Here is a 25,606-nt window from a genome sequence, read left to right on the forward strand (position 1 = left end):
CTGCATCACCAGCGCTGGATTCGCTACACCCGAAGCCGAGCAGGAGTACAGCCAGCGCTGCAGCCAGGGAGTTGCAGCGCTGGCTGGGCTTTGTAAGTGTGGAGAGCGAGTGAGTTGCAGCGCTGTAACCCCATCACCAGCGCTGCAACTTGCAAGTGTAGCCAAGGCCTGGCAGGAGATATAGCCTCTGTCACTGAACGTCCAGACTCTCTCTGACTTTGGATTCTGGCTTAGTGGTCTAAGGCGGGGAGGGTGACACATCTATGGCAGCCTCTGCTCCTCCGTAACTTTGTCCATGCGTACGTGCTGAAGGTCTTGGCAAGATGGTCGCAGGGATCGGAAAGAGGCATAAGGGCTGTGGGGCAGCTAACAAGATTTCCAAACAGCCCAGTTTAGGGATGGCTTGCTTGCCTCATGTGAGGGTGGGCCTAGAAAAGGTGGGTCAGACAAGCCCTGTCTCATTGTTTACATTTTGGCCCAACTCCTTTTACAAATAGAATTGCTTGCTGGAATATTTGGACTTTGACCCCTGGATATGACTTTGATCTGAATACGGATTTGAGGAAAACATCTGTGTTGAGTAAAAGCTTGCATGTTTCAGAATTGATACTGCAGCTTTTTTTGAAACTCAGCTCTCTGATACAGGGTTCAGAAGGGAGAAGGACCACATCATTAACTGGTATGGCAAACCTGAAGGAGTGTGGTGTGGGTTTTGCTCTCAGAAATGAATTTATGTCATTGTGTGAAGCTCCGTTTGCAGTGTCCATACGTATAAACTAACTTCAAGTTAATCTACAGAAAGGATTCATCAATCTCATCAGTGTCTACGTGCCAACTCTGCAGGATAGCAATGAGGAGAAGAACTGGTGGAACAGGTGGAAGAACTGATTGGCAGATTCCATGGAAAGAACCCATCCTAATACTTGGAAACTTCAATGCAACAGTTGGATCCAATGTTGAGATCTGGCCTCAGATTCTGGGTAGGCATGGCATTGAATATATGAATGATGAGGGTCAGAGAGTTCTGAAGCTCTATGCCAGACAACGCTTATCTGTGACCAACACCTTCTTTGCTGGTAACATAAGAACAACCACTCCGTAGAGACTGCTGAGGGCCAAGCACTGGCATCAGCTGAAATTGGTACTGATAAGACATACATATTTGAAAGATATCTTGCATACATGATCCTTCCAAAGTTCAGACTGTGACACAGAACACTCTCTTGCCTGCTGCAAAGTGAAATTTCAAGCTAAGAGAATGCACCTTAAAAACTGCCATGCAACCTCATATTGACATGTGCAAATCAATGATCCCATCAAGAAATGGACTTTTTAATGAAGTAGCAGCAAAGACAGTCGGAACAAATGAAACTGCTTCAGATGCATGGGAAGTGCTGAAGATAAGTATGTACAATGTGGCCATGAAGAGTTTTGGCAAGAGTACAGAAAAAATGTTACAAAGACCATTTGGAGATACTGCTACCACTCACTGATAGGAAAAGATCTGTGCTGATCACTTACAAGTCTACTTCTACTACTGATTCATTCAACAACCTAAGAGAAGCTCGTAAGGTTATTCAAATAGCTTCCAGGATTTTGATTGGGTCTCTGTGACCGGATCTAACAGGCAACTGATGGAGGTGACAGTAGATGGTTGTATGAGGGCATTAGAAAAGCCACTGGGCCAATAAAGAACAAGATAGCTCTGCTGAAAGATCAGGATGGCAATATCATAACAGATAAAAGGAAAGCAATGGGTGAGGGGGACTGAGCACTATGGAATGATATACTCAAGGGAGTCTGTAGTAGGCCAATGTGTGCTACATAAATTTCCTGGGTTGAAGTTTTTGGATGCCAAACCTACACTAGAGGAACTTGACCAAAGCACCCAAAAGGTGCCCAATAACAAAGCTTCAGGATCTGCTTCTGCTGAAATCTACAAATGTACAAAGACTTGCTGCAAAGATTGCATGAGGTATTGCAGTGCTCTTGGAAGGAAGGAACTGTTCTACAAGATTTTAAGGATGCTCGTTTCAGCCAACTCTCTAAAAACACAAAAGAGACAGAAGTGATAGTAATAATCACAGAAGTATCTCTTTTCTTAACATTGTTAAAAAAAATCTTAAACTATATTATTTTACCTAGACTTCAAACTTTAGCTGAGAGAATCTATCCTCTAAGCCAGTGTGACTTCCACTAAGGAAGGTCTACCATAGACATGGTCTTCTCCATGAGACAACTGCAGGAAAAGTACAGAGAGAAGTGTATTAAAATGTACATGGCTTTTACAGATTTAACAAAAGTCTCTGAAATGGTTAGTTGGTCAGGGCTTTACATTGTTCTGAAGAAGCTTGCTTGTCCACCTACATTGCTAAACCTTGTGAAATTCTTACACAACGACATGAAGGCAATGATAATGTATGAAAATCAAGAGTCTGACTAATTTAAAATCAACAATTGAGTGAAGCATGGAGAGCTATGTACTGGCTTCTATATTGTTTAATATTTACTTCTCATTCCTGCTTCAACATGTGTTCCATGATGTTTGAGAAGGTGCCTATCTTAGCTCTAGACATGATGGAGGTTTGTTTAACATTGCAAGGTTCAGAGCTAAGATGAAGATGAAGGAGATATCATAAGGGACCTGTTCAGATGATGCTGCCCTTGTGGCTCATAGTGTTGATGCCCTACAACATCTTATTACCAAGTTCTCTGATTCATGCAAAATCTTTGGGCTAGCAATAAACTTGAAGATGACTGATCATGCACCAAGGCTCTTCAGAACCAGTTCCAGATATCATCTTATTCATATAGATGTTGTTAACCAATTTTGCCACCTTGGCTCTACTGCCACTAGCAATGTAGATCTGGATGCTGAGCTCACTAGTAAAATCGGCAAAGCCGCTAGGAACTTTGGTCTTTTGTAAGACAGAGTCTGGAACAATAACAAATTGTCAACTAAAGTGAAAATCCATATTTATGAGATGTGTGTTTTATCCACCCTCCTATATGGCTCAGATACATGGATGACTTATGCCAAACATATCAAAAGAATAAACAGCTTTCATGTTAGATGCTTGCATAAAATTCTTCTAATAAGATGACAAGACAGGGTGACACATGCGGAAGTGTTAAATCGTGCTGGTATGTCATTAATGGGAACATTAATTAGTAAGAAAAGACTCAAGTAGCTTAGAAATGCCAAGCAAATGCCGGATTACAGGATCCCAAAGAATGTGCTGTACTCTGAAGCTTGTGAAGGGGTCTAGAAAGAGTTGCAGACTATTGTTCAGATTTCAGGATGGTTACAAAGAATTTGGAATCTCTGCAGATGATTGGAAAAGGAGTGCAGAATGCTGCGCTGGTTGATGGGGACAGCTTGTAGATGGAAAGAGGTGTTGTAAGGTGGACTGGATCAAGCTTTGTAATGACTGGCGTCAGAGGAGGAAAGAATCTGTTGCTCAGATTCAGAGGATTGCTAGTGCATGGGTGTGCCCGACCTATGCAAAGGACTGTCACTAGTGCACTGGACTCATCAGCACATTAAAGGACTCATCAGCACATACATGATGCTCTATAAAGAGCGACGGTTCCATTGATTGACTGGGGCTGAGCTCACATCCTGGGAATAAAGGGTTTTAATCACATAACACTATTCATGGAACATTTCTTACACTCTCAGTTCCTATTTGGATATTTTTGATGCCACAGACTGGCTGGTGTCCCGTACCTTGAGTTGCTTTATCTTTACTTGGACGTCGCACTCTGAGAAATGTTCAATATTGGTCAACTGCAGATCCATCTCTGTTAGCCAGACCAGAATGTTGTCTCGTGCTGTCTCAAACTCCTCACGCTGGCCAATAAAATGCTGAAAAAACAAAAGGGAAAAAACAACCGAAACAATGTGAGGCCTCCACAAAAGTTAGTTTTCTTCACTTCACTATCTTCTGAGTCTGACTGAAATCAGTATACGTTCTTCATTGATCTCCTCTATGCTCTTCCAGTTCCCACTTCAATATCATTGTGTCTCTAGCACCAAAGAGCAAAGTATTCTTGGTCTTCTCTTCTAAGGGGAAGTAGGGCACCTAGGTCCACCTCTACATCTTCCTGCAGTGTATTACTTAACTACTTTAGATAGACCACCCATGAAATCTCCAAAATAAAATTTAAATAACCCAGCCAAAGAGAAAACTTGCACGGGCTTGAGGAGTCAGAAGCTCACAATATCGTTCATGAATACAGTCTAGTTCTGTAAGAGAATGGCTTGAAAATCGAGAAATACTTTTAGCCTGCGCAGGATGGAAGTGACTCGTTTTTGTAAGTTGTCCCATCTCTGGTTCCCTTCATGGACCATCTGTTTGAGGCTGCAAGCAGAGTCAGTGCGGTTTTCTCGGGCCAGGCGGCGGTACTGTTTATTAATCAGTTCCAGCTGTGTCAGACTTTCATGCACTTGTCTTTGGAAGGCCTAAAACAACAATGGAAACAACAAAAGACACTATCAGACTGTCAGCTCCTGCAATTGGTAAATGGTCTCAGATTGTTCTTGTCTTTGGCTCCACTCCTGAAATTAGATCTGTACCAACATGGGTGCAAACATTTGCTGGTCCTGACCTGATTGTAGGACTGGGGTCTTTTGATTGGGATGAGCAAAGAGAAATAATGTTGTTTACAAAATCAATAAATGGCAGTAAGGACCAAGCATTTCAGTGAGAATGCTCCTATCACAATGACAGCAGCAAGCACAGTTTTATTCCAAGAATGAGGTACTGTCCTTGCTTGGCTGGGCAATACTTCACCTGTATATTTTAGAATATGGAGGGTGTAAATTCTGAAACAGATTAAAAGTCTCTTAAAATGTTACATTAGAGGGCTGCATATGATATTGGCTAATTAAATTTCAGTGGGTTACAAACAAACAAGCACTGTAAATGGTGATGTCAAATTCTTAAAGACATCAAAGCAAAAATTTCTATGGTTTTATAAGATTTCTCAAGTCTCAGTGAATCTATTTAGCACTACCTCTTGGCAGATGCTGAGAAGTCTTCATATGAAAAATAATTGTGAATTTGCTTTGACAGTATTCCAGCTACCTTTTATTTATCTTTAATATGACAGGTATGAGAGCCATTTTTATTTCCACAGTCACAGAGAAAGAAAGTTTTGTGAATATTTATACGAATCTGTATTTGAGCAAATGGCCAGGCCACATGTGACTTATTCAAATCCTACTTGTTAACTATCAGCTCTGTGTTCTTGGGGAACCAGGGTGCAGTACCCAGCCTGTTTGACTCACAAAAGTCCCGCCCCCCCCGCCAGCCTCTGCTTGAACCAAAGCCGATCAGAAGGAAGACTTACAGAAAGCAATGAAAAGGCATTGCAAGACACACCTAAACTCCTCTGGATAAGGTTGACAGGATTAAGGAAATTTCCTTGCCTCATTTGCATCAAGGATGGGACAGGGAGGCATCCCCATTAGTGTACAGAATGGAGAACAGAGATTCAAAGGCAAGAACTGCACTGAACTTTGGGGGACCTCTGCTCCAGATGTTAATGAACCCATGCCTGCATGCACCCAGCTCAGTAGTTATCAGACCAGTTCTAGTCATAAATCCTTTATTGGTATCCAGAATACTGAAGCTGCCTAATTGCATTGTGAGCACTCTCGAAGGAACACCATCCATAGCCAGGAATGAGCAGTTCCTATTGTCTAGCCCAGGGGTTCTCAAACTGGGGGTCAGGACCCCTCAGGGGGTCGCAAGGTTATTACACGGGGAGTTGCAAGCTGTCAGCTTCCACTCCAAAACCCACTTTGCCTCCAGCATTTATAAAGGTGTTAAATATATAAACAAGTGTTTTTAATGTATAAGGGGGGTGGCACTCAGACGCTTGCTATGTGAAAGGGGTCACCAGTACAAAAGTTTGAGAACCACTGGGCTAGGCTGAACAAAACAACTTTGGTAAATCTAGTGTTCTCCCTTGAACCACTGTTCTTTCCCTACAAAAACTCCTACCCATGCTCAAGTAAGTGCTCTGATGCCTGGATCCAACATCTGCATCAGTTTCATTGGGACCTCATCTTCTCCTGACTGATCGTGCTGGGGGCTCTGCCTGTCTCCAGCACTCTGGACGCTCAGCTACCACCACCATTTGGGACCCTCAATCAATTCAAGCTTCACGAATGGTAAGATCCCAGCTCTCTCTCTCTCTCGGTATAACCGTCTGACCGTGACTTGCGTAATCAGTTATAGTTCTCTAAACCTGACTTTTATAATCAAATTTAAGTTAGATTTAATATTATAACTGTTTTGTTTGTTTGGCTCCCCTTGTATGGTTATTACCTGGCAATAAATAACTGTCATGGTTAAAGCAGCAGAGATTCAGGCTAACACGCTACCCCTCTGATACTTGATGTCATGGTTAAGCTGGTTGCTTCTCTCCCCCCCATCCGCTCAGGGGTGTTTTTTGGCTTCCCCATTCGCTCTGCAGCAACAGTCCTCATATTAAGCTAAAGATCCCTGCAGCACCCAAAAATCCTGTGGGGTTTGCTCATCAAGTGGGTTACTACCAGAAAAACTGTAACATGAAAGTGGGGATAGAGACATGCTGAACCTGGGGCATGCGAGGCTGGCAGCCTGGAAGTGCTGCCCAACCCAGCCTGCAGAGTCCAGGGGCATATAAGGGTGTCAGATTGAAAAGGCTGCCCAAAGCAGCCTGCTCAGGCATGCTCTGTTCTGATGCAGTGTCCATGGCATATGAAGGTGACAGCTTGGAGGTGCTAATTGACCCAGCCTGCTGAGTCCAAGGGCCTATGAGGTTGACAGCTTGGAAATGCTGCTTGACCCAGCCTCCTGAGTCCAGGGACATATAAGGGGTCAGCTTGGGAGTGCTGATTAACCCAGTCCTCTCAGACACCTTCTGTTAATGTGTGTGTGTTCGCCTGATTCTGGGGCTGAAAGAACCCAGCCCTGGGGAACCTAGGTCCTGCGGGATAGCTGCATTGGGCGGGAACTTGCAGAAAGGAGAAGTGGAGCTCTTTATATGAACAAGTGACACAAACAATACATTGATAGAATTACAGACCCCCCACACACATAGAAGAGTAACCCTAATAAATGAGCATACCCCAAAGTAATGGGCAAATATGGTAACATTCTCCAAGTTATAAAAGTTTCAGTCAACCAATTCGGGAACAGAAACAGTACCATGCGACTTAGATGATCAATCACACTGTATAAATAGCAAATACTCAAAAAGCAAATCATAGCAAGAACCTGGTGAGCACTTTGTAGGCTTGAATTTGTTCACATATTTATTGTTGAATTTCTCAAAAGCAAAGTTTGTTTTGGTGATAACTCATGAACAGAGAAAAGGGCTAAATGTGTTGAATATTTCACTCAGCTCTATTTGAGACACATACAATTTAAAGGAAATGATAAAAAAGTGAATTGGCTTTGGTTCCAGACCACAGTTGTGCAAGTTTCCATTGTGTAGCATTAGGTAGCCAAAAAAGTGACAATGAGGATAAGAGGAGGGAGAGCAATGATAGCACTGGAGAACAAATATGCTAGTGGACCTGAATAAAAATTCATCATCAGTATCAGCTATGTTAATGCATATTGCCTCAATCCTGCCACTTGCCAGAATGCGTGTTAATTAAAAATGAAAATAAGCACTTTTGTGCAATGAAGTCACAGGGATAGCTAAAGGAGCTAGTTAGAAATAACTAAATACACTGAAGGGTCCTTGTCACAATAATTACTTTCTTTGTTTAAATGCCAATGAAATAAGAAAGCAACCAACATGTGGTTCTGTAACTGGAATGAGAAACACATTCTCTCACACAAGAGACACATAAATCTGACCACTGATTTAACTTTGTAATCTACATCTTGGTGTAAATTTACAATGCCACCTCACCTGTTATCAAGTCTTGTTTAGCAAAAGAACAATTATATATGTTTTCCAATGTTCAGTTCAGCCATGCAGTAATTCATTTGCTTATCTTCCTCTTTGCATTACAGCCTCAGTGAAATACTGGACTACCATGTGATTTTGTACAATGGAGTTCATGACATACTGGATGACTGAAGCCTTCTAATGTGCTTTACTAAAGTTCTTAAAGGTTTTATCATATTGGTGGGATGGATAGGAGAATAAAATTAGGAAAAATTACAGTTACAATCTGAAGGAACTCAATTTTCTACCTCTGATCATGGCTGCCCCCATGTGAACATTAATTTTGGACTGACATCCCTACTTTGAAATGATAGTAGCTGCACGTACATGTAGATGTACCAATTTAAACAGGAGTACTAGACTAAAAACTATTCTCCTTGTCTGCAATCTAAGTTCCATATGTCTGGGTGAGAATACTGTGGTGTGTGTTGGAAGATAAAGGTCAGTGTATAAAGGTTGACACGGTGAGAGAGCATAGACAGAGAAACCGGCTTAGAGCAAAGTCAGGTCAGCTGTGATCACAGGAGACAGCTGAGAGATGCATGGTAGTCTCTCATTTACAGTAACTCACTAAACATGATTTAGACTCTGGTCACTGAATGGAGGGAGGATGGAACGAATGGACAAGATAATTGTGAATTTGGCTTCACTATAATTAAGAGGTCTGTCAGTGGTTCAGTAATGACCATAGCTTTCAGAGGTTTGTACACAGGTAATAAAAACTGAGCCTGGCGGAAGCATTCCAAAGCCTAAGCCCAAAGAGTTTATTTTCTTGTTTTCCTAATTCTTTCACAATTAGGAAAGAAAACTGAAACTAACTCACCTGAAGGGCGCCCAAAGAGTTCCATTTATTTGCATACCACACATACACTAGTCACAAACACCAATCAGTTACATAACTATAACACGACTAAGCCCCAGGTAAGGCCCCACCCCTGCTAACGCATAGGCACATGCTTAAGATTTAGCTTGTGTGTGCCCGAGTGATGTCAAAGGGAATACTCACACACGTAAAATTACTTGAGAATGTAAGTGTTTGCAGGATCAGGATCTAAGGTGGGAATGTGGTAACACTTTGCAAATATATGAAGAGTGTAAATATGAAAAAGGAGAGGAGTTATTTAAGGTGGTACACTACCAGAAATTACAGCCAGGAGCAATGGATGAACTATAGTAAAAGAAAATATTTAGGGTGTATATAGTCTTCAAAGAGAAATGGTAGAAGGATTTGGGACATTTAAAAATTACAGTGGACAGAACCGTGGACGATACACAGTAAGGAACAATCCTGCATTGACAGGCTGAGAGACTGGATAACCTAGTATGTCTTTTCCTATATCTATATATCCATACATCTATAGCCTCTAATTTTTTTTCTTAAGAAATGCTAGTGGGGACAGCTGCAAAATTATCAACTCTTCTGTATCGTGTGTCTGTACTGAGCAGCTTATGTACTTAAAGGAGAACCAGCTGGCTGCTGTAATAGGATCTGGAGATATTAAATTTCAGACATAATAAGTTACCTCAAATTTCTTTAGCTCTTCCTTGGCAACCGTATACAGCACACCAGAGGACCTAGGAAAGGCAGCTGTCCTCTCTGAAATTTTCAGCCAGTCTTCAAAACGAGAATAGTCATCTAAGAACTTCTGCCACAGTCGCCACGTCTCTTCAATTCTGCGACAGAAAATGGAAAATTACGGTACGTTTAGATTTGAGGTCATTTGCCCTGCATTGCTCTGCCTGATCATAAGCTATAATAGGGAACCAGGGCTGCACTGAACAATAACTGGCTCTTAACCAAGCCTTGATTGCAAGGTTGATAAATGGACAACATAAATGGCTGGGTGATTCCAGTTTAAGCTGGAATAAGATAGCAACATTTTTTTGTGTGTGCTGCAAATCCTCATTTACAATTGGTATAAAAAGAACTTTATGAGGTGTAATAGGAGTTCTAAAAATGTGGCCATTTGCCAAAATGTAGTCCTATGTATACAAACTCCAATTAGTCGAATGTTCTAGAGCAGTGGTTCTCAAACTGGGGTCTACGGATCCCTGGGAGTCCACAAGGGTATTTCACGGGGCCCATGACTCATGTCCGGCTCCAGGGGGGCCCAAGAGTCATGTCCGGGGCTGCTGGTCCCACTGATCAACTCCTCCCTCCCAGTGCCTCCTGCATGCTTCGCAACAGCTGTTCTGCAGTATGCAGGAGGTGCTGGGAGGGCAGAGGAGGAGCAGGGATGGGGTGTGCTTGGGGTAGGAAAGAGGAGGGGTAGGGTGGGGCCTTGGGGGAAAGTGTGGAGTGGGGGCAGGGCCTTAGGCTGAGCAGGAGTTGAGCACCCCAGGGGAAAATTAGAAGCCAGCTTGGGGGTCCACAAAATTTTTTAAATCAAAATGGGGGTCCTTGGGTTGCTACAGTTTGAGAACTGCTGTTCTAGAGACAACATTCAGCTGTAGAATCAAACCATTTCTATAGGAAACCAAAATGTTGCAGCATGAACTGTTAAATTTTCCAGAGTAACTCACCAAGAGGAGGTAGTGTATTGGTGCTATTTAAAAACAAACATTAAAATGACTATGTATATCTGTCATAAATGACTTTGAATTAACATAAGGATGTGGTGACAGTCTTTTGCATTCATCCGTAAAAATCAGTTTCAAGAATATCCACTGCAAATATGTTTTTGTAACAATGTATTTTTAAAACATGAAATAAGTCACTGAAAAAAACATTTCAGCTATGAAAAAACAATGTTGTTATAATTATACATGTAGTAGAAATGTAATTTGAGCCCTGATCCTGCAATTCAATGGACAGACTTTTAGGACTGTACATAACCCCAGTAACGTCAATCTGGTTCCACACAAATGCAGAGTCCTGCTTGTGTAGACTTCCTTGCAAGAGCTGGGACTTGGTCTGCTTTTTAAATATGGAGAATATTTTCTCAGATAAGTGAATGTCTGAGAAAGAGCAACTGTTTTTTCCAGATTGAAACATCCGGAAAATATCTTGGGTTTTATGAGAACTTTGTATTTACTTAAGTCGCCTTTCCATTGACATTGCACAGATGTTTCTCCATCTTCTGTCCAGGTTCCGGGTGGCCTGCTGGATGGAGTCGCACTCTGTTTCTGTGGCACAAGCATCACAGTCATGGAGAAGTACCTCACACAGGTTGAGAACAGATGCAACTCCAGTGCTGTGTTTCTCTATGTCCCTCTGGAGTTCCTGCAGGTCAAGAAATCAAAGCTTAAATATGTAAGCCAAACCATGTGCTCTCTGAAAATATGCTATTTAATGTACTATTAAAATAATATAAAACAAAAAGTCAGGCAATCTCATAAGAATCAGGCTGAATGAGTATTAAAATGCCCAACCTACATGGCATTGCTGCAATGTTACTAACGAACAAGTAGGTTAGTAGAGGTAGGCGATAGTACAGAGCTATCCGGTACTTGAGAAAACCTGCAGATAGAGGACAGATCCTCAGCTGGTGTAAGCTGTCATAGCTTCACGACAGCCAATAAAAGTTTTGTCTCATCAGCATTTCTCACCACTGCCATATTACGATGGCACTGGATTTTTTCCTGTTTTCTTGCTACTCTTCCTCTCCACCCTCCCCCGAAACAAAAACAGAAGTTCAAAAGAGAAATAAGTGATAGCCAACAGAGACAGAAGCAGACAAAGCAGGGACTACTGAACTGGGGGTGAGAGACTCCGACACAGGCACTGGGGGCTCTAGGATCCAGATGTGCCTCACCAGCCCCTCGCCACATGGGCTTGGGAAAAAACTGCAGAGAGGAGCCAGCCAGAAACTCCAGCTGGTAGGAGCAGAAGCATCCAACACAATGACCTTTGGACCTTCAGAGAACTTACTACAGTTTTGACTGAATTTTCTCTGCCCTGTGCTGATTGGTGTTTGCTCCAAACCTACCGTGCCGGTACAGTCTCTTCACCTCAGCGTCACTCCACACCTGTCCCCCATCCCTCTCACCCTCTGTTCCTTTTCCTTCCATTTAGCTGAGCCTCTTGTTGAAACTAACAAGCCATTTGTCACCATCACATTGTTCCCTCTGCTTGTGTTCTACCCCTTCCCCCACCCTGCGTCTGTCTTGGCTGTTTAAACTGTAAGCGCTGCAGGGCAGGGACCATCTATCGTACTGTGTCTGTTGGGTGCTTAGCACAGTGGGGCCCTGTTTTTGGTTGGCCCTTAGGCTCTACTATAATACTTATGATGATGGTGATGAATATGTGTTAGCATGCGTTGAATGCCTGCAGGAGTCTCACTGGGAGAGAATATATGAACAGACACAATGAGGTTGACAACTGCACTGGAGCCTCTCTGGGAAGTATGGATTTAAAGAAACCATACGGTATTATGACCACCAACTTGACAGTGCTCTACAGAACAAAAAGGCTAAGATTTTATGCGATCTCTCAATTGTGGCAGCCTGAATGGTGCAGGCAAATAGGCTGGACATAGCAGCTGTAGAAAAGATGACAGACAAGACCAGGTTAATTGATATTGCCATACCAGCAGATAGACATATAAAAATAGAAGAAGAGAAGATGACTAAGTATAAAGAACTCTACCATGAAGAACAGAAAACAGAACAAAGATGATTACTGGAGCACTTGGGGCAACCTCTAAGGGTACGAATGAGCAGCTCAGGAGCATGTTAGGTGTGCAAGACATCATGATCAGTGATCTCCAGAAGACAGTGTTCTTAGGCCCCATGAGAATTTTAAATAAAGTCAAAGTTGAATCAGTGCATTTAAGCACCTAAAATGCTGGAGTTCTGTGAATGGCTTAAGAAAAACCCCGACTAACCAAACTTACAGTCAGTTCATGGTAAGGATTCATTGGTGACTCATGGGGATACGTTTTAGACAGTAGCTTTCCCCTTTTTATGCTTAAGTATCTTTTACGTTGTGAAGGCTATTTCTTAAAAAAACCCACATACCTATCATATCATACTAAGTGATGATGATAAATAATAATAATAATAATGGCAAGAAAAATAAATAAGTTCCACTGTACTGTGGGCATTCATTCTGTGTTTCTCTTCTAATTCTATTCTTTGCTAAGTCAAGAGGGTGTCTCTTGACATGTTCTGCAGGTGAGGCAGCAGTAGCACGTATATATCAGTACATCTTTAATACGAAATGTTGTTGTTTTCCTCTCAGCTGTCCAACAACAACATTGTTTTTAATTGGGGATGGCAGGGGAAAATAGAGGAGAAAAGTGACTTTCCACAGAAGTTTCATAGACATGGAAAGAAAAAGCATTCCTCCTAGTGTCAGCACATTTACAGCAATTACACCCATCTAACTAATCTATATCCATCTCATTGTAATAAATTAAGAGGAGGGGGATAGGAATTTAAAAATTTTTCCTGAAATTGGCTAGCTTTCCAGCTCTGCACATCTATAGTAAAACCCACAACAAAAATGATGAAGACACTAGAGATATGTAGACAAAGTGAGTAAGGAATCAACATAGGTTGGTGGAAGACAGAGCCTGTCAAACTAATTTTTTTTTTTAAAATGAGATTACAAGTTTGGTTGATAAAGGTAACAGTGCTTTGATTTGGAACCACATGACATTTTGATTAAAAAACCTAGAATTATATCAAATGATCATTCTACAGATTCAATGGATTAAAAACTGGCTAAATGTCTCACAATATAGGTGTAAATGAGGAATCACTATCAATTGAGTGTATTTCTAGTGGCGTCCTACAGAGATCCATTCTTGACCCTACATTATCTAACATTTTTATCAATAACCTAGAAGAAAACACAAAATCAGCATTGATCAAGTTTGCATATAACATAAAAATTAGAGGGAAATTAAATAATGAAGAGGACAAGTTACTGATACACAGCAATGTAGATTGCTTGGTGAACTGGGCACAAGCAAACAATATGCCTTTTAATATGGCTAAATGTAAATGTATGCATCTAGGAACAAACAATGTAGGCCATACTTTCACAATGGGGGACTCTATCCTGGGAAGTCACGACTCTGAAAATGATTTGGGCGTCGGGGCAGATAATCAGCTGAACAAGAGTTCTCAGTGCAATGCTGTGGCGAAAAGGGCTACTGTACTGTGATCTCTAGATGCATAAACTGGGGAATCTTAAGTAGCGGCAGAGAGGTTATTTTACCTCTGGATGTGCCATTGGTGTGACTGCTGCTGGAATACTGTATCCAGTTCGGGTGTCCATAAACACAAAGGATGTTGATAAGGTTCAGAAGAGTCACAAGAATGATTAAATGATTAGAAAATATGCCTTAGCGTGATAAACAAAATAGACTGAGCTCCTTGAGTCTAATAAAAAGAAGGCTAAGGGATGACTTGACCACAGTTTATAGGTACCTACATGGGGCACAAATATTTGATAATGTGCTCTTCAATCTAGTAGACAAATACATACTATGATCCAATAGCTAGAAGTTAAAGCTAGACAAATTCAGACTGGAAATAAGGTGTACATTTTTAAGAGTGAGGGTATCCACTGGAACAATTCACCAGGGATAAATGTTGGAGTCTCCATTACTGGCAATTTTAAAATCAAGATTGGCAAGGTCCCAGCATTCTGGAACACTGTTACAGCAAAGTGGAAATTCTTTGGCAGCTTTATTTTAAAAATGGAGCTTTTTAGTGAAAATGAATGACAAAGTCAGTTCCATAGCACATGTACTATTTACTTGAATATTACATTTCCCAGAGAGCCTGCAGTTAGGATAGCCACATTTACTGGGTGTTTTTCCTATGATGATCATCAGTAAAATTGTTAACAATGTTGACTTTTTAATTGTCATCTTTAGGTTTCAGATTTCATACCCTATTCAGACCACACCTCTCAGAGTCATTGTTTCAGGATGACTTGAGCTTGTAGGCTCAAGAAAAGAAAGATGCACTGGTTGCAGTAAGCCACATTTTCAAGGTTTTCTCTGCAACTCTAGGGGCTAAAAGCCAATTTAAACAAACAAACCAAAACAACTGTTATTTTTTAGTACAATTCCACACGATGGTGTAGATTCTGCAGTAAATTTTGTGGCCTTGGAATTATAGATTACATGGGGACCAGCCAATACAGAACCAACCATTTCCACAAGTTCGGTTAAATGAACATAGATCTTGCCTCCTTCCTTGTGACTTCCTCTGCTGCATTATTCATCTGCACATAGCATAACCTCAGTATCATCTTTTTGAAATGGAACTCAAACATGAGTCAGTTGTTGCCATGAATTTAGTGAATGCTTTTGCTGAAAAACCAATCCACAAATGAACACTTTAGTGTTTCTAAAGTCCAATCTGCATCCATAAATGATTTACTGTATATTTGCTTTTACTTCTTCTGCTTTTACTTTCACAAGCTTTAGTTGCTAATCTGCCCTAGCACCAGCAATCCACACTATTGCAGCTCATATATTTCTTAACAGTGTTTTAACTCTTGGGAGTACTCCCAAGGACATGCATGGTACAGGACAACTATGAACACCATCTAAAACATCCTCAAGGATTGCATTGCTCAGGTATGATCCTTTTTATTACTAATCTCCATTTCTTGGTTTTCATGACCTTTTTGCACTGGAACTGATGTTCCATCTTGAAATGTCATTTCAACATATTTGTCTTCAGCACATTACTGGTGCTTGTGAGATAGACTGTGAAAATGATCTGTTATTATTCCTGGATATGTGTAAGAAAAATTCCTGCCCAACTGCTGACTACATTTGCATTGAACCTCATGATTCAAATGGCTGGTTAAAGACGGAGAGTAACACTACCTGCAAGGAAACAAGAGGGAGGTTTCTGTAACACCTTGCCATGTTTCACATTTGTTGTGGCCTGATTAACAAAAAAGGAAAAAAAACTAGTTTTCCAGGGTTGGCAGATTGCAGTGAGGTTACACTCACTCTCCTTCAGGTCGTACTGCTTTAACTGCCCCTGGAGAGCAACTGCAAAGTTATTATGTGTGTTCCCCTTCAACTCAGACTTGCCTGATGAGCTAGTAGAAGCAGCGTGTGGGAGCCATAGAACTGGGATCCAGCCCTACTTTCTGGCAGGCAATGCTACATTTTTAATTAAATTTGAGATTTGTAGTTGAGAGATAACATGTCCCTAAGAGAAAACAAATGTGGAAAAATACACAGATCAAACAGAAAGAAAATCTAGCACTGACATAGCTGGCTGAAAAGGTAGCTGAAGTAACCTGTGCTGTGAAAACCAAACAAATATTACTAGTAAAAGCTATAATAAAAATGCTTTCTTCTTTATGTTACAAGTTCATGTTTTCTTTGCTGTTAGTGTTATAACAAATTAAATTGGCAGGGAGCTGCCAAATGTACTATGCTTACAAGGCAAAATACACTTCCAGTGTTTGTCCCCTTTGGATTTCCAATGGAACCATGGTACTTCAAAATGAACATTGCCACCATCTAGCATTGCACAGAAACAACAACCCAGAACTGCAGAGACTAAAGAGTTCAACTGATGTCTGTACCCAGAATGAATGAGTAGCAAAAGAGTCATAGCAAACCTTGGGATGCCCACGTAGGTACACTCCCAGAAAATCTCTAAACATCTGCTTTAACATTAATACTTAGCACTGGACAGCACTTTACATCTTCAAAGCTCTGCACAGTATTAGCTACTCTTCATACCTGTCCTGTTTGTATTATTCACCCCATGTTACAGATAGTGCAATGTACAAAGAGGTAAAAAGGCTTTTTCCCATAGCCACACAGTATGTCAGCTGAGCAGCTAGGATTAAAACTAAGGAGATTCTTAGTTTTTGGACTTTCACTCTATTCACTGCATCACATTGTCATTCTACATGCTTTATAAATTAATTGGCTGCAAAATGTTACAGTACTTTTTTCCCCACAAAAAATTAAATTTCTCTACTTTATTGTGTGTTAAGGAGAGGTGTTATTTTGCTTTTCACATGCTCATCCCAAACTGCACTAATATCAGTCAGCGACCAATCTGCCAAGAAATAACTGATGAGAAAACAATCTGCTATGTGACAGGCAACAGAATTTCTGCCCAGTGTGTCAAACAGAACTGGCATAGAGAAACAAAAATATGTACAGAAACATGTATTTCTTGACTTTGCAAAACTGATGTTACTCTTTCTTAAGTTGTGATGGACGTGCGTAGTTTAGCAGGAAAGGGGAAAGGAAGCATACTAACAGTGTAGTACAACGTAAAAAACTATTACCAAAAAAAATAACAAACCACAACTTATCTGCTCCATCCCACTTTTCCCATTTGCAGCATGAACTGCTTCATTCCAGCCCCGCATGCAGGCTTTGCACAGTGCAAATCAGTTTAAAGTTAAACATCAGTTTTGTATTGCTCATGCAACTCAGCATGCAAAGGGACTCAAACATGTTTATGAACTGCAAAACAAAACAAAATCAGAAGGCATTTCCAAAGATGGACAACGTCAAGCACTTATAAAACTTGCAAGCGAACACTACAGTATGGTTTCATTTTAATTCTGGAAGTGGACGGCAGTTCATTATACACTAAAAAACAAAGAAAAAACCTCGACCACAACAGTAACCCACATTCTGGACATAACATCATGGTACCTTACCTCTGTCTGGCAGGATCAAGCAGCTCCTTGTAGATTCAATGTCAAAGCCGGCAGAAGACTCTACCAGAGTGATGCAATAAGCACTATCTGCCTTGAAATCTAAGGGCATCTTCTCTGCATCAGTGCCTTCTTTCAACACTGAGCTGGATACCGGCAGCCCAAGGGTATACTTTGCTTGGGTCTCCCCATACCACAGTGCAACTGCCAGTGTGGTGACTGTGTCAGCTTTTTTTACTCTTCTAACTCATTTTGTATTTTACCTGCTGCTCATTCAGTTTCCTTTGTATCTCCTCGGAATCACAGGTTTCGTAGACAATGGGTTTGGACAGCTCTGACTCAATATGAGCGAGCCAGGATCTCAAGCTGTTCATGTTCTTATCCAGCTGCTGCACAGCAACCAGGGTCTCCTTCAACTTCTTCACCCTGCCAAAAGGAGAAACAAAAGCACGTGCACATCATTAAACAGCCTTTATAAGACATCACTTCTGCATAATTTTCACTGGGATAGAAACTCAACTTAACCTCACACTCAAACAACAGAATTGCTAATCCAGGTCTTCCCCTTACTATTTACAGAACTACAAGCATATAAATAGTGTCCAAACCCAGTATTTCTAATTAACAGAAATTCAGGATTTTTAGAGGCCACACACACAGATTTTATAGGCTTCTGTATCTCTGCTGGTGGAATCAAAGCTTGCTTTGGGGAAAGAAACTGTATTTAATATGGTCAGTGTAAAAAAATCCATCTAAATGAGTTGTGCCTTCTATTTCACTAATGTCGACACCTGGTCAGATTACAAGTAAATGGCTATTGCAATTAACAAAAGGAAACTGACCTGCATTGGTGTTGAACTACATGCATCTAATAAGACTTATTCACCTATAAGTTCTAAAGACTGAACTCTCTCGTCCTTAGAGATAGTGAGCTTGGTCCTTAGCTGAAGTAGAGCTCAGTACACTAACTCAGACCTCCTGTGGGTACACAGAGGTCTTCCAGGTGGTACATCAACTCAACTAGTTTTACAACAGACTATATAGAAAGCACTAGCAAAGTCAATGCAAACTAAAATTTCATACAATGACTTGTTAATACTGCTCTCTATACTATACACTGAAAAGTAAGTACAATATTTATATTCCAATCAATTTATTTTATAACTATATGGTAAAAATGAGAAACTAAGCAATTTCTCAGTATTAGTGTGCTGTGACACTTTTGTATTTTTATATCTGATTTTGTAAACAAGTAGTTTTTAAGCGAGCTGTAACTTGGGGTATACAAGATAAATCAGACCCCTGAAGGGGGTACAGTAGTCTGGAATGTCTGAGAGCCACTGCATTAACCCACTCTTCTACCATCCCCAATCTTAAGGGCTACTCTAACTTGCACTGGATTTTAATAGTTACTTCAGATTTACACTGGTATGTAACTGTGAGTAGAATCTGCCCTCACAATGATTTCTTGGTTGTAACACGACTGGTAACCTTGCTGTACAATAGTAATCACCAAAGACACCAATCAGCTCTCTTTTCAATAGAACATTATAGGAGAATGACAGAGACCTAACCACATTCTGGAAGTATTTATAGTCAGATGTTAACCATTAGAACAATTTACCAAAAGGTCATGGTGGATTCTCCATCACTGAGAATTTTAAAATCAAGGTTACAAGTTTTTCTAAATTATTATATTATTATTATAATAATTAGGAATTATTTTGGCAGAGTTCTACGACCTGTGGTATACAGGAGGTCAGACTAAATGATCACAATGGTCCATTTTGGCCTTTGAATTTATGGACAGTCCTTTTGGTCTCCATAAATATCAGGGTTGTGCTGTTAGTGTTAAAAATCCCAAAGAGAATGAGCGTGTGAGAGGCAGAGTCACAGTCCTATCCCTACTAGTGGTATTACTTTGTGGAGTGGAACTGGCATAGGGACAGTCTATGCTTCACTCTGTTTAGAGCAGTGGTTTTCAACCTGTGGTCTGTGGACCCCTGGGGGTCCGCAAACTGTCTAGGATTTCCAAAGGGGTCTTGCACCTCCATTTGACATTTTTTAGGGGTCTGCAAATGAACAAAGGTTGAAAACCACTGGTTTAGTGGGCTCAGCAGTAACTGCTGCTATATATTCTCCTAGAACTATAGGCCTGCTTCAGACACAATGACTCCAAGCAGGGGCTTCTGGGGAACTGCAATTCAACCACTCACAGCAGAGCATGTAATAAGCGTGCACCACACAAAGCTATTTTCAGGGCTTCAGCTTCTATGATTCCTCCAAAAAAATCAGATCATAGTATCTTTGAAATTTGGACAAGTTTGAATGCAAACTTCGTGGCTTAAGTCCATCTCTCTAGGCTTCAGGAGGTTAAAAGCAAATCATTACAGAGCTGTCATCCTGTTCTGTGTTTGTGCACAGCACAATGGGATTTTGATCCATGTGTAGGGCTCTAAGAGGCTTTAATTAATTATTCATCAGATGTGTAAATCTCTCAAATAACCTCAATATGTGCCTTTAATAACACTGAAAACACACTTGCATGCTTATCCAGTGGGACATGCTTACATGCTCACCTAATTATTCCATCCCCTCTAGTTTGAGCACATAAGAAGTTTTAAGCTCTTTTGTGTCACCCATTGAAATTAATTGCACGTGCACAACTACATATTTTGTGCATGTAGCAGAGGCAATTTTTTTTTTTGAAGAAACTTATTTCTACATTCTTCAAGAGTCTAAAATCCTGCCCCTACAGGGCCTGAAAGATGGTGGGACTCATGGGGTTCTGCCAGTAGGCAGGAAGGGAGCAGGCTGCATAGAGTCTACACGTGGGGGTCTGCAGCCCCCTGAGCAAAATGCAGCTGTGCCCAGGAGCGGCGCCAGGGTTTCTGGCGCCCTAGGCAGAATTCGGGGGGCGACATTTTGTGCTCTACCCACGGGGCATGCGGGAGCTTCCAATTCCACTCCCATCGCGCCGCCGAAGAAGGACCCTCCGCCAAAATGCTGCAGGTGACAGTGGCAGTCATTGAGCTGCTCAATTGCCTGCCGCTGTTTTCCGCGGCACTTCGGCAAAAGGTCCTTCTTCGGCGGTACGACAGGAGCGGAACCAGAAGCTCCTGTGCGCCCCGTGGAGAGCGCACAAAATGCTGCCCCCCCAAATCCTGGCGCACTAGGCGACTGCCTAGGATCGCCTAATGGAAGCGCCGGCCCTGGCTGTGCCCTTTAGGGTTTTATTTGCAACAGCATTATATGAAAAAAAGCAAATTCTTCTGGGAAAATCCCACTAAACATGTTACTGTAAGAGGCTTTGGCTGAGTTCCCCTGCTTGCTAACAAGGGTTCCTAATTCAAATTAGATGCCTGGAACTATCACATGGCAGGTTTAAGCAGGGTTGTATAAATTTAGCAAACTTGACATACAAGTACAGGAAGTCCCTGAAGCTTGCTGTACTTTTCTCGTAGCCCATATTAAATCTCAGGCATTTGTCCTTGCTCAGGAAGGAAAATACTATGTAATGCAATTGCTCAGTTTTGCAGTTTATTGCTAATGAGAAAACATTTGAAAGTTTAAATTAGCTCATTACACATGCTGGTATAATTTAATATTTAAAGGAAAACAACATGATTCTTTTTTAAAAGCCAATTTCAAACCAAAAAAACCCAGAAAATATTTTGGAGCTGAAAACAATATGGAAGGTCTTTTAAAATGCAGTTAGCCAGAGTTAAACTAGATATGCTTAAATTCTGCTTAAGTCTAAACATATACTGCCCCATAAACACACAACAGTATAGTGTACAGAAGTCATAACTTCAGTATTAGTTGTTAGACAGCTGGTTACTAACATTAACTTAAAAACCAACCACAAAAAATATGCATAAAAATGCGACATCAGCTGAATCTATCACCAGCTTATAGTTTTAATTAGCTGTTAATCATTCACACACAATGTCTATAGTAATATCTAAGCTCAAACAAACCAGAGTGGCAAAACACTGGAATTCCAACTCAAGAGGGAGAAAACAATGAGAAACGATTCCTTCACCCATCTGGAGACACTTGAATTCTCAAATTCCAGGCAAATATATTGCAAGAACATAATGCAAGTGCACTATTCATACTTGAATGCTTCTGTTTGGGGAATAGTACCATGGGAAATGTTATGCATGCACCTGAACATATTGTAAAATTCTATCATCTAAAATAAACTAAATAGTGAAATGCAAAAAAAAAAACTTGCAAAGTTCAGTAACTAACGCGTAGTCGAAAATGCCACACTTACTCTTCAGATTCTATACTTTTATCTTTATTGAAAAATTATTTTAAAACTCACAAATTAGCTTACACTAAAAATATTGTGAAAAAATACAAGATGGAAAAAAAGGGAGAATATTTGACAAAAAATAAAAATCTTTCAGTCCAACTATATACATTGTTCAAAATTAAGCTACGAAGATCCATCTGGCTACAGAAATCTTAATAATATGTACATAAAAGGACAAGCTTAGCATATACCACATATTTTTGACTTTTGGATGTGGCCAGGCCCCCTTGATTACACAAACAGCAGGTAGTAAATTACAACCCTCTGGATCCTCTCACATGTTTACATGATCTCGTATTAAAAACAGTAGTAAAATCAGGTCTATGGTTTCACTCAGCCTAATTTAAGCACCTACTTACTAGTAGTCGTCAGGCCGTTTTCAGTTAAGACAAACATTTGAGGATCCCAGAATTACAGCAATATAACAAAGCACATCATGATTTCCTAACACTCAACACCACCACTAAAATTCTGGACAGAAAAAAAAAAAAAAGGTTTTACGGTAAGACAGCATGCCTATGGATTAATATCATGACAACCAGTTCCTCAGCAAGCTATAACAAATTCCAAAAAAATGCATAAGAAAAGTAAATAGCTGCCTGCCTTGTGACATCGCAGTTGCAGTCTGGGAGGTCTGAATCCACACTGCAGTCCTCTGCCATCCTCACAGCACATAAATCCTCTCCTACCACCATGAAACTTTCCAGTACTAAAACCAAGAACTTGCAGTCCAAAAGCTTGTAGCCCAGCAGACCGTCCTACAGCCAAGCTTGCCTTTGCGAGTACTGTACAAAAATGCTCACATTCCAAACAAATGTTAGTAGACCCGGCCTGCAAACATGAGACTAAACGGTGACAAGTGGTCATGTTTCTAAATAAAACTTACATTCATCAACATGTGCCAGGCTTGATCTCCTGGAATGCAGGCCATGAGTGTCAGGAAGGCAGGGCGGGGGGGAGGGAAAAAGAGGCCTTCAGTTGTAAACTTAACTGCCCAAGAAAAGTCTTGTATAAAGCATGCAGCCACAAAACTACTCCTTTACTGTGCACATATGCAGCTGGCCTATTTATCATAATGGACAATTCGCAGGGAGAAAAAACTTTCCAGCGATGAGAGGCCAGAAATGGGAAATCACTGAAGTAGAGAGGCAGCTGTCTTTCTTGGGAGTTCTCCCTTCTCCTCCTCTCCCTTCTGCAGAAGGAGTCAGAGCATGGTGAAGAAAAAGTGAAAAGGAAATATGTTGTTGAAAAAGAAAATAGGCCAGAAGGAATATTTAAAATGATTACCCCAAATGGCATGAAAAATTAATTTTCTGACTGAAATCTTTTCTCCAGGAAGAACAACTTGCTGTAAACAGAACATAACATTTTAGCCTACTCACAGGTTAAAGTCAAGATTCTTTAATACAAGAGACGCAATTTAAAAAACACAAATAAAATATTATATTCTTATTCATCTTCTGAAACAAACATACTATGAGTCCGTGTTTCTAAGAGAGACAAAGTGGGTGAGCTCTGTGTAGTTTGAAAGCTTGGCTATTTCACCAAATGAAGTTGGTTCAATAAAAGATATTTCCTCACCCACCCTGTTTCTCTAGTATTGTGGACCATCACACTACAACTCTGTATTCTATTTTCCTGTAAATAGGTATTTCCCATTGGCGGATGGCTGCTGAAAACAAACCAATAAGCACATTCAAGCAAAAGATGGCCTTGGCTTGACAGAGAGAGCAGAAACATGGAGAAGGTATGGACACAGTTAATATTAATATTGTCAAGGATTCAGAATGCAGAATTTGCACTATAATGTCAGCAGTGCCAAAAATAAGCTGCATTTTCCAGCTGAATGTATGAAAGTAGTAACACTCTGATATACCAAATTTCATCCAAAAAGTATTTTACAAACTGTTTTTTGAGATGCCGGTATCTTTTCACTAGGAACTTTTCACTTTTTATCTTTTCACTTAGATCACAAGCTCATTTCATGCAGGTTAACAACAGACATTAGATAAGTCACAACCCACTTGGGCCACAGACGAATTGGCAAAAGCTCTCTATCCCTTCAGCAATCTTTTGAGCCATTCACTACTCCAAGTCTAGCTACATGATATACAAACTTCACGTAGGGATCCCTTCACTCACAATTCAAATGCAGTCAGCTCTGTGGTGAAAAGGAGCAACACTAAATTTATTAGATAAGAAATTATCCAACGGAAATTGACTGGGAAATTGAGGCAAATCTGTAATCACACCAATTAATCTATGGCCAGGAATATCACTCTGTACTTGAGGAAAATGGCATGGGAAGTTCAACAAGTGTGTAACAATTCAGTTTTACAGCTCATCTGAAAAGACCACTGAGAAATAGAATCCTGAGACCCTGATTACCCTCCCAAGGTACAACATTAATCCCAGCACTGAGCTAACAGATACCTAGAAGTACACTTTACCATCTACATATACCATCGCTTCTTGCTTGAAACCTCTTAAAGCTTGGTCTGGGTATAATTATGTTTAAACATTAGAAATGCCTTCAAGAGAAAAGTATAGAATGAAGGTAAGTAACTGTTGTGCTTAAGATCCGGTGAGACACCACATCCTCTGAAACCAACAGACTTTTAGTCTGTAAGAAATGCTACTTCCTGAATAATGTTACATTAGAACAAAACACAGCCACCTTCATTTTAAAAGATCTGTACCCCTTAATGGCTTTGCCACTGTGAAATTCACTGATTCCCCACATTCACAGAATTCTGAGGAGGAATATTGTAGTACCGGGATCAGGGAAGTGACCAAACATATTTACAGAACCTAATGGATAAAGAGAGAAATGTAAAAGGAATTGCTGCAAATAGGACACTGGGTATTGGTACAGATAGAAATATCTTTCAAGTTATGGAAACTCAAGCAACATGTCGAACATCCTTTATACTGCAGAGCACAGACACAATAGCCAAAGCTATCGCAAAAATGATTGTCTATTAGCTGGAGAGTAGTTGCACTACAGCTCAGAATGGGCATTAGAAATTTAAAACGAATATTCTTCATGTACTGACCGAGAATCGCATGTGCACAGTGTGAAAGTAGAATTAATTATATTGTAAAAATAAGAATGGATTAAAGAAATGTTGTCTGCACCTTTAAGCAAGATTGTTGGAATGTTGCAATCCAGGTGTCAGGAACACAGACATTAGCATAGAACAATTGCACCGTTTAAGGGCAATTGGAAAAGTATTAGCCTTAGATCAATACCAATCAGTAAGGACGTGGAATATGCATGCTGTGTCACAGGTGGTTTTTCCTGCCCTTTTATCTGTATAAACAAGATAGTTTGTGTCTTGTATGGGGCTCACATTATCTGGGTGTATTAGCAGAGCGCTGTGCTAATAAAGTGGTCTGACAAACTGAGTCCTGAGTCTAACTTTGACAATTTGGAGGTTCCACCGAGATGGCAACCGTCTTCACTGGGGCTGTGTGATTCCTGACTGTTTTTGTAGGATGACTGTGGCAGCCGGCACCTGGGCATTTGGCCCGAGCGGTCCTCCACTAGAGCAGAAAGGTGCACAGCCACAGTGAGGTCTACGCCATCGAACCTGTTGGTTCACACTCTGTTCTGGTAGGGATCCCGGGATCTGACATCAGGAATCTGGTCAGGTAATTATTTCTGTGTTTTGTCCGGACTGAGGACTGTCCTGTCTCTGTGTCTATCCGTCCTC

General features: G+C 40.8%; 1 protein-coding gene across 11 annotated transcripts in view; it reads right to left on the bottom strand.

Moving 5' to 3' along the window:
* SYNE1 (spectrin repeat containing nuclear envelope protein 1) overlaps nt 1–25,606 on the bottom strand; it is a 498,327-nt gene that overhangs the window by 32,783 nt on the left and 439,938 nt on the right. For 10 of the 11 annotated variants that reach the window (XM_075064060.1, XM_075064059.1, XM_075064058.1 and 7 more), the window contains 5 exons: nt 17,830–17,992; nt 10,992–11,179; nt 9,480–9,630; nt 4,283–4,465; nt 3,731–3,868 (listed from right to left, as the gene is read on the bottom strand). In XM_075064060.1, coding sequence (XP_074920161.1) covers nt 3,731–3,868; nt 4,283–4,465; nt 9,480–9,630; nt 10,992–11,179; nt 17,830–17,992 — 823 coding nt within the window. Of the gene's footprint in view, nt 1–3,730; nt 3,869–4,282; nt 4,466–9,479; nt 9,631–10,991; nt 11,180–17,829; nt 17,998–22,492; nt 22,678–25,606 lie in introns of those variants that run through there. The other variant, XM_075064063.1, reaches the window with a different exon arrangement.

Source organism: Chelonoidis abingdonii, chromosome 3 (assembly GCF_003597395.2).
Source record: "Chelonoidis abingdonii isolate Lonesome George chromosome 3, CheloAbing_2.0, whole genome shotgun sequence".
Lineage (NCBI taxonomy): Eukaryota > Metazoa > Chordata > Testudines > Testudinidae > Chelonoidis > Chelonoidis abingdonii.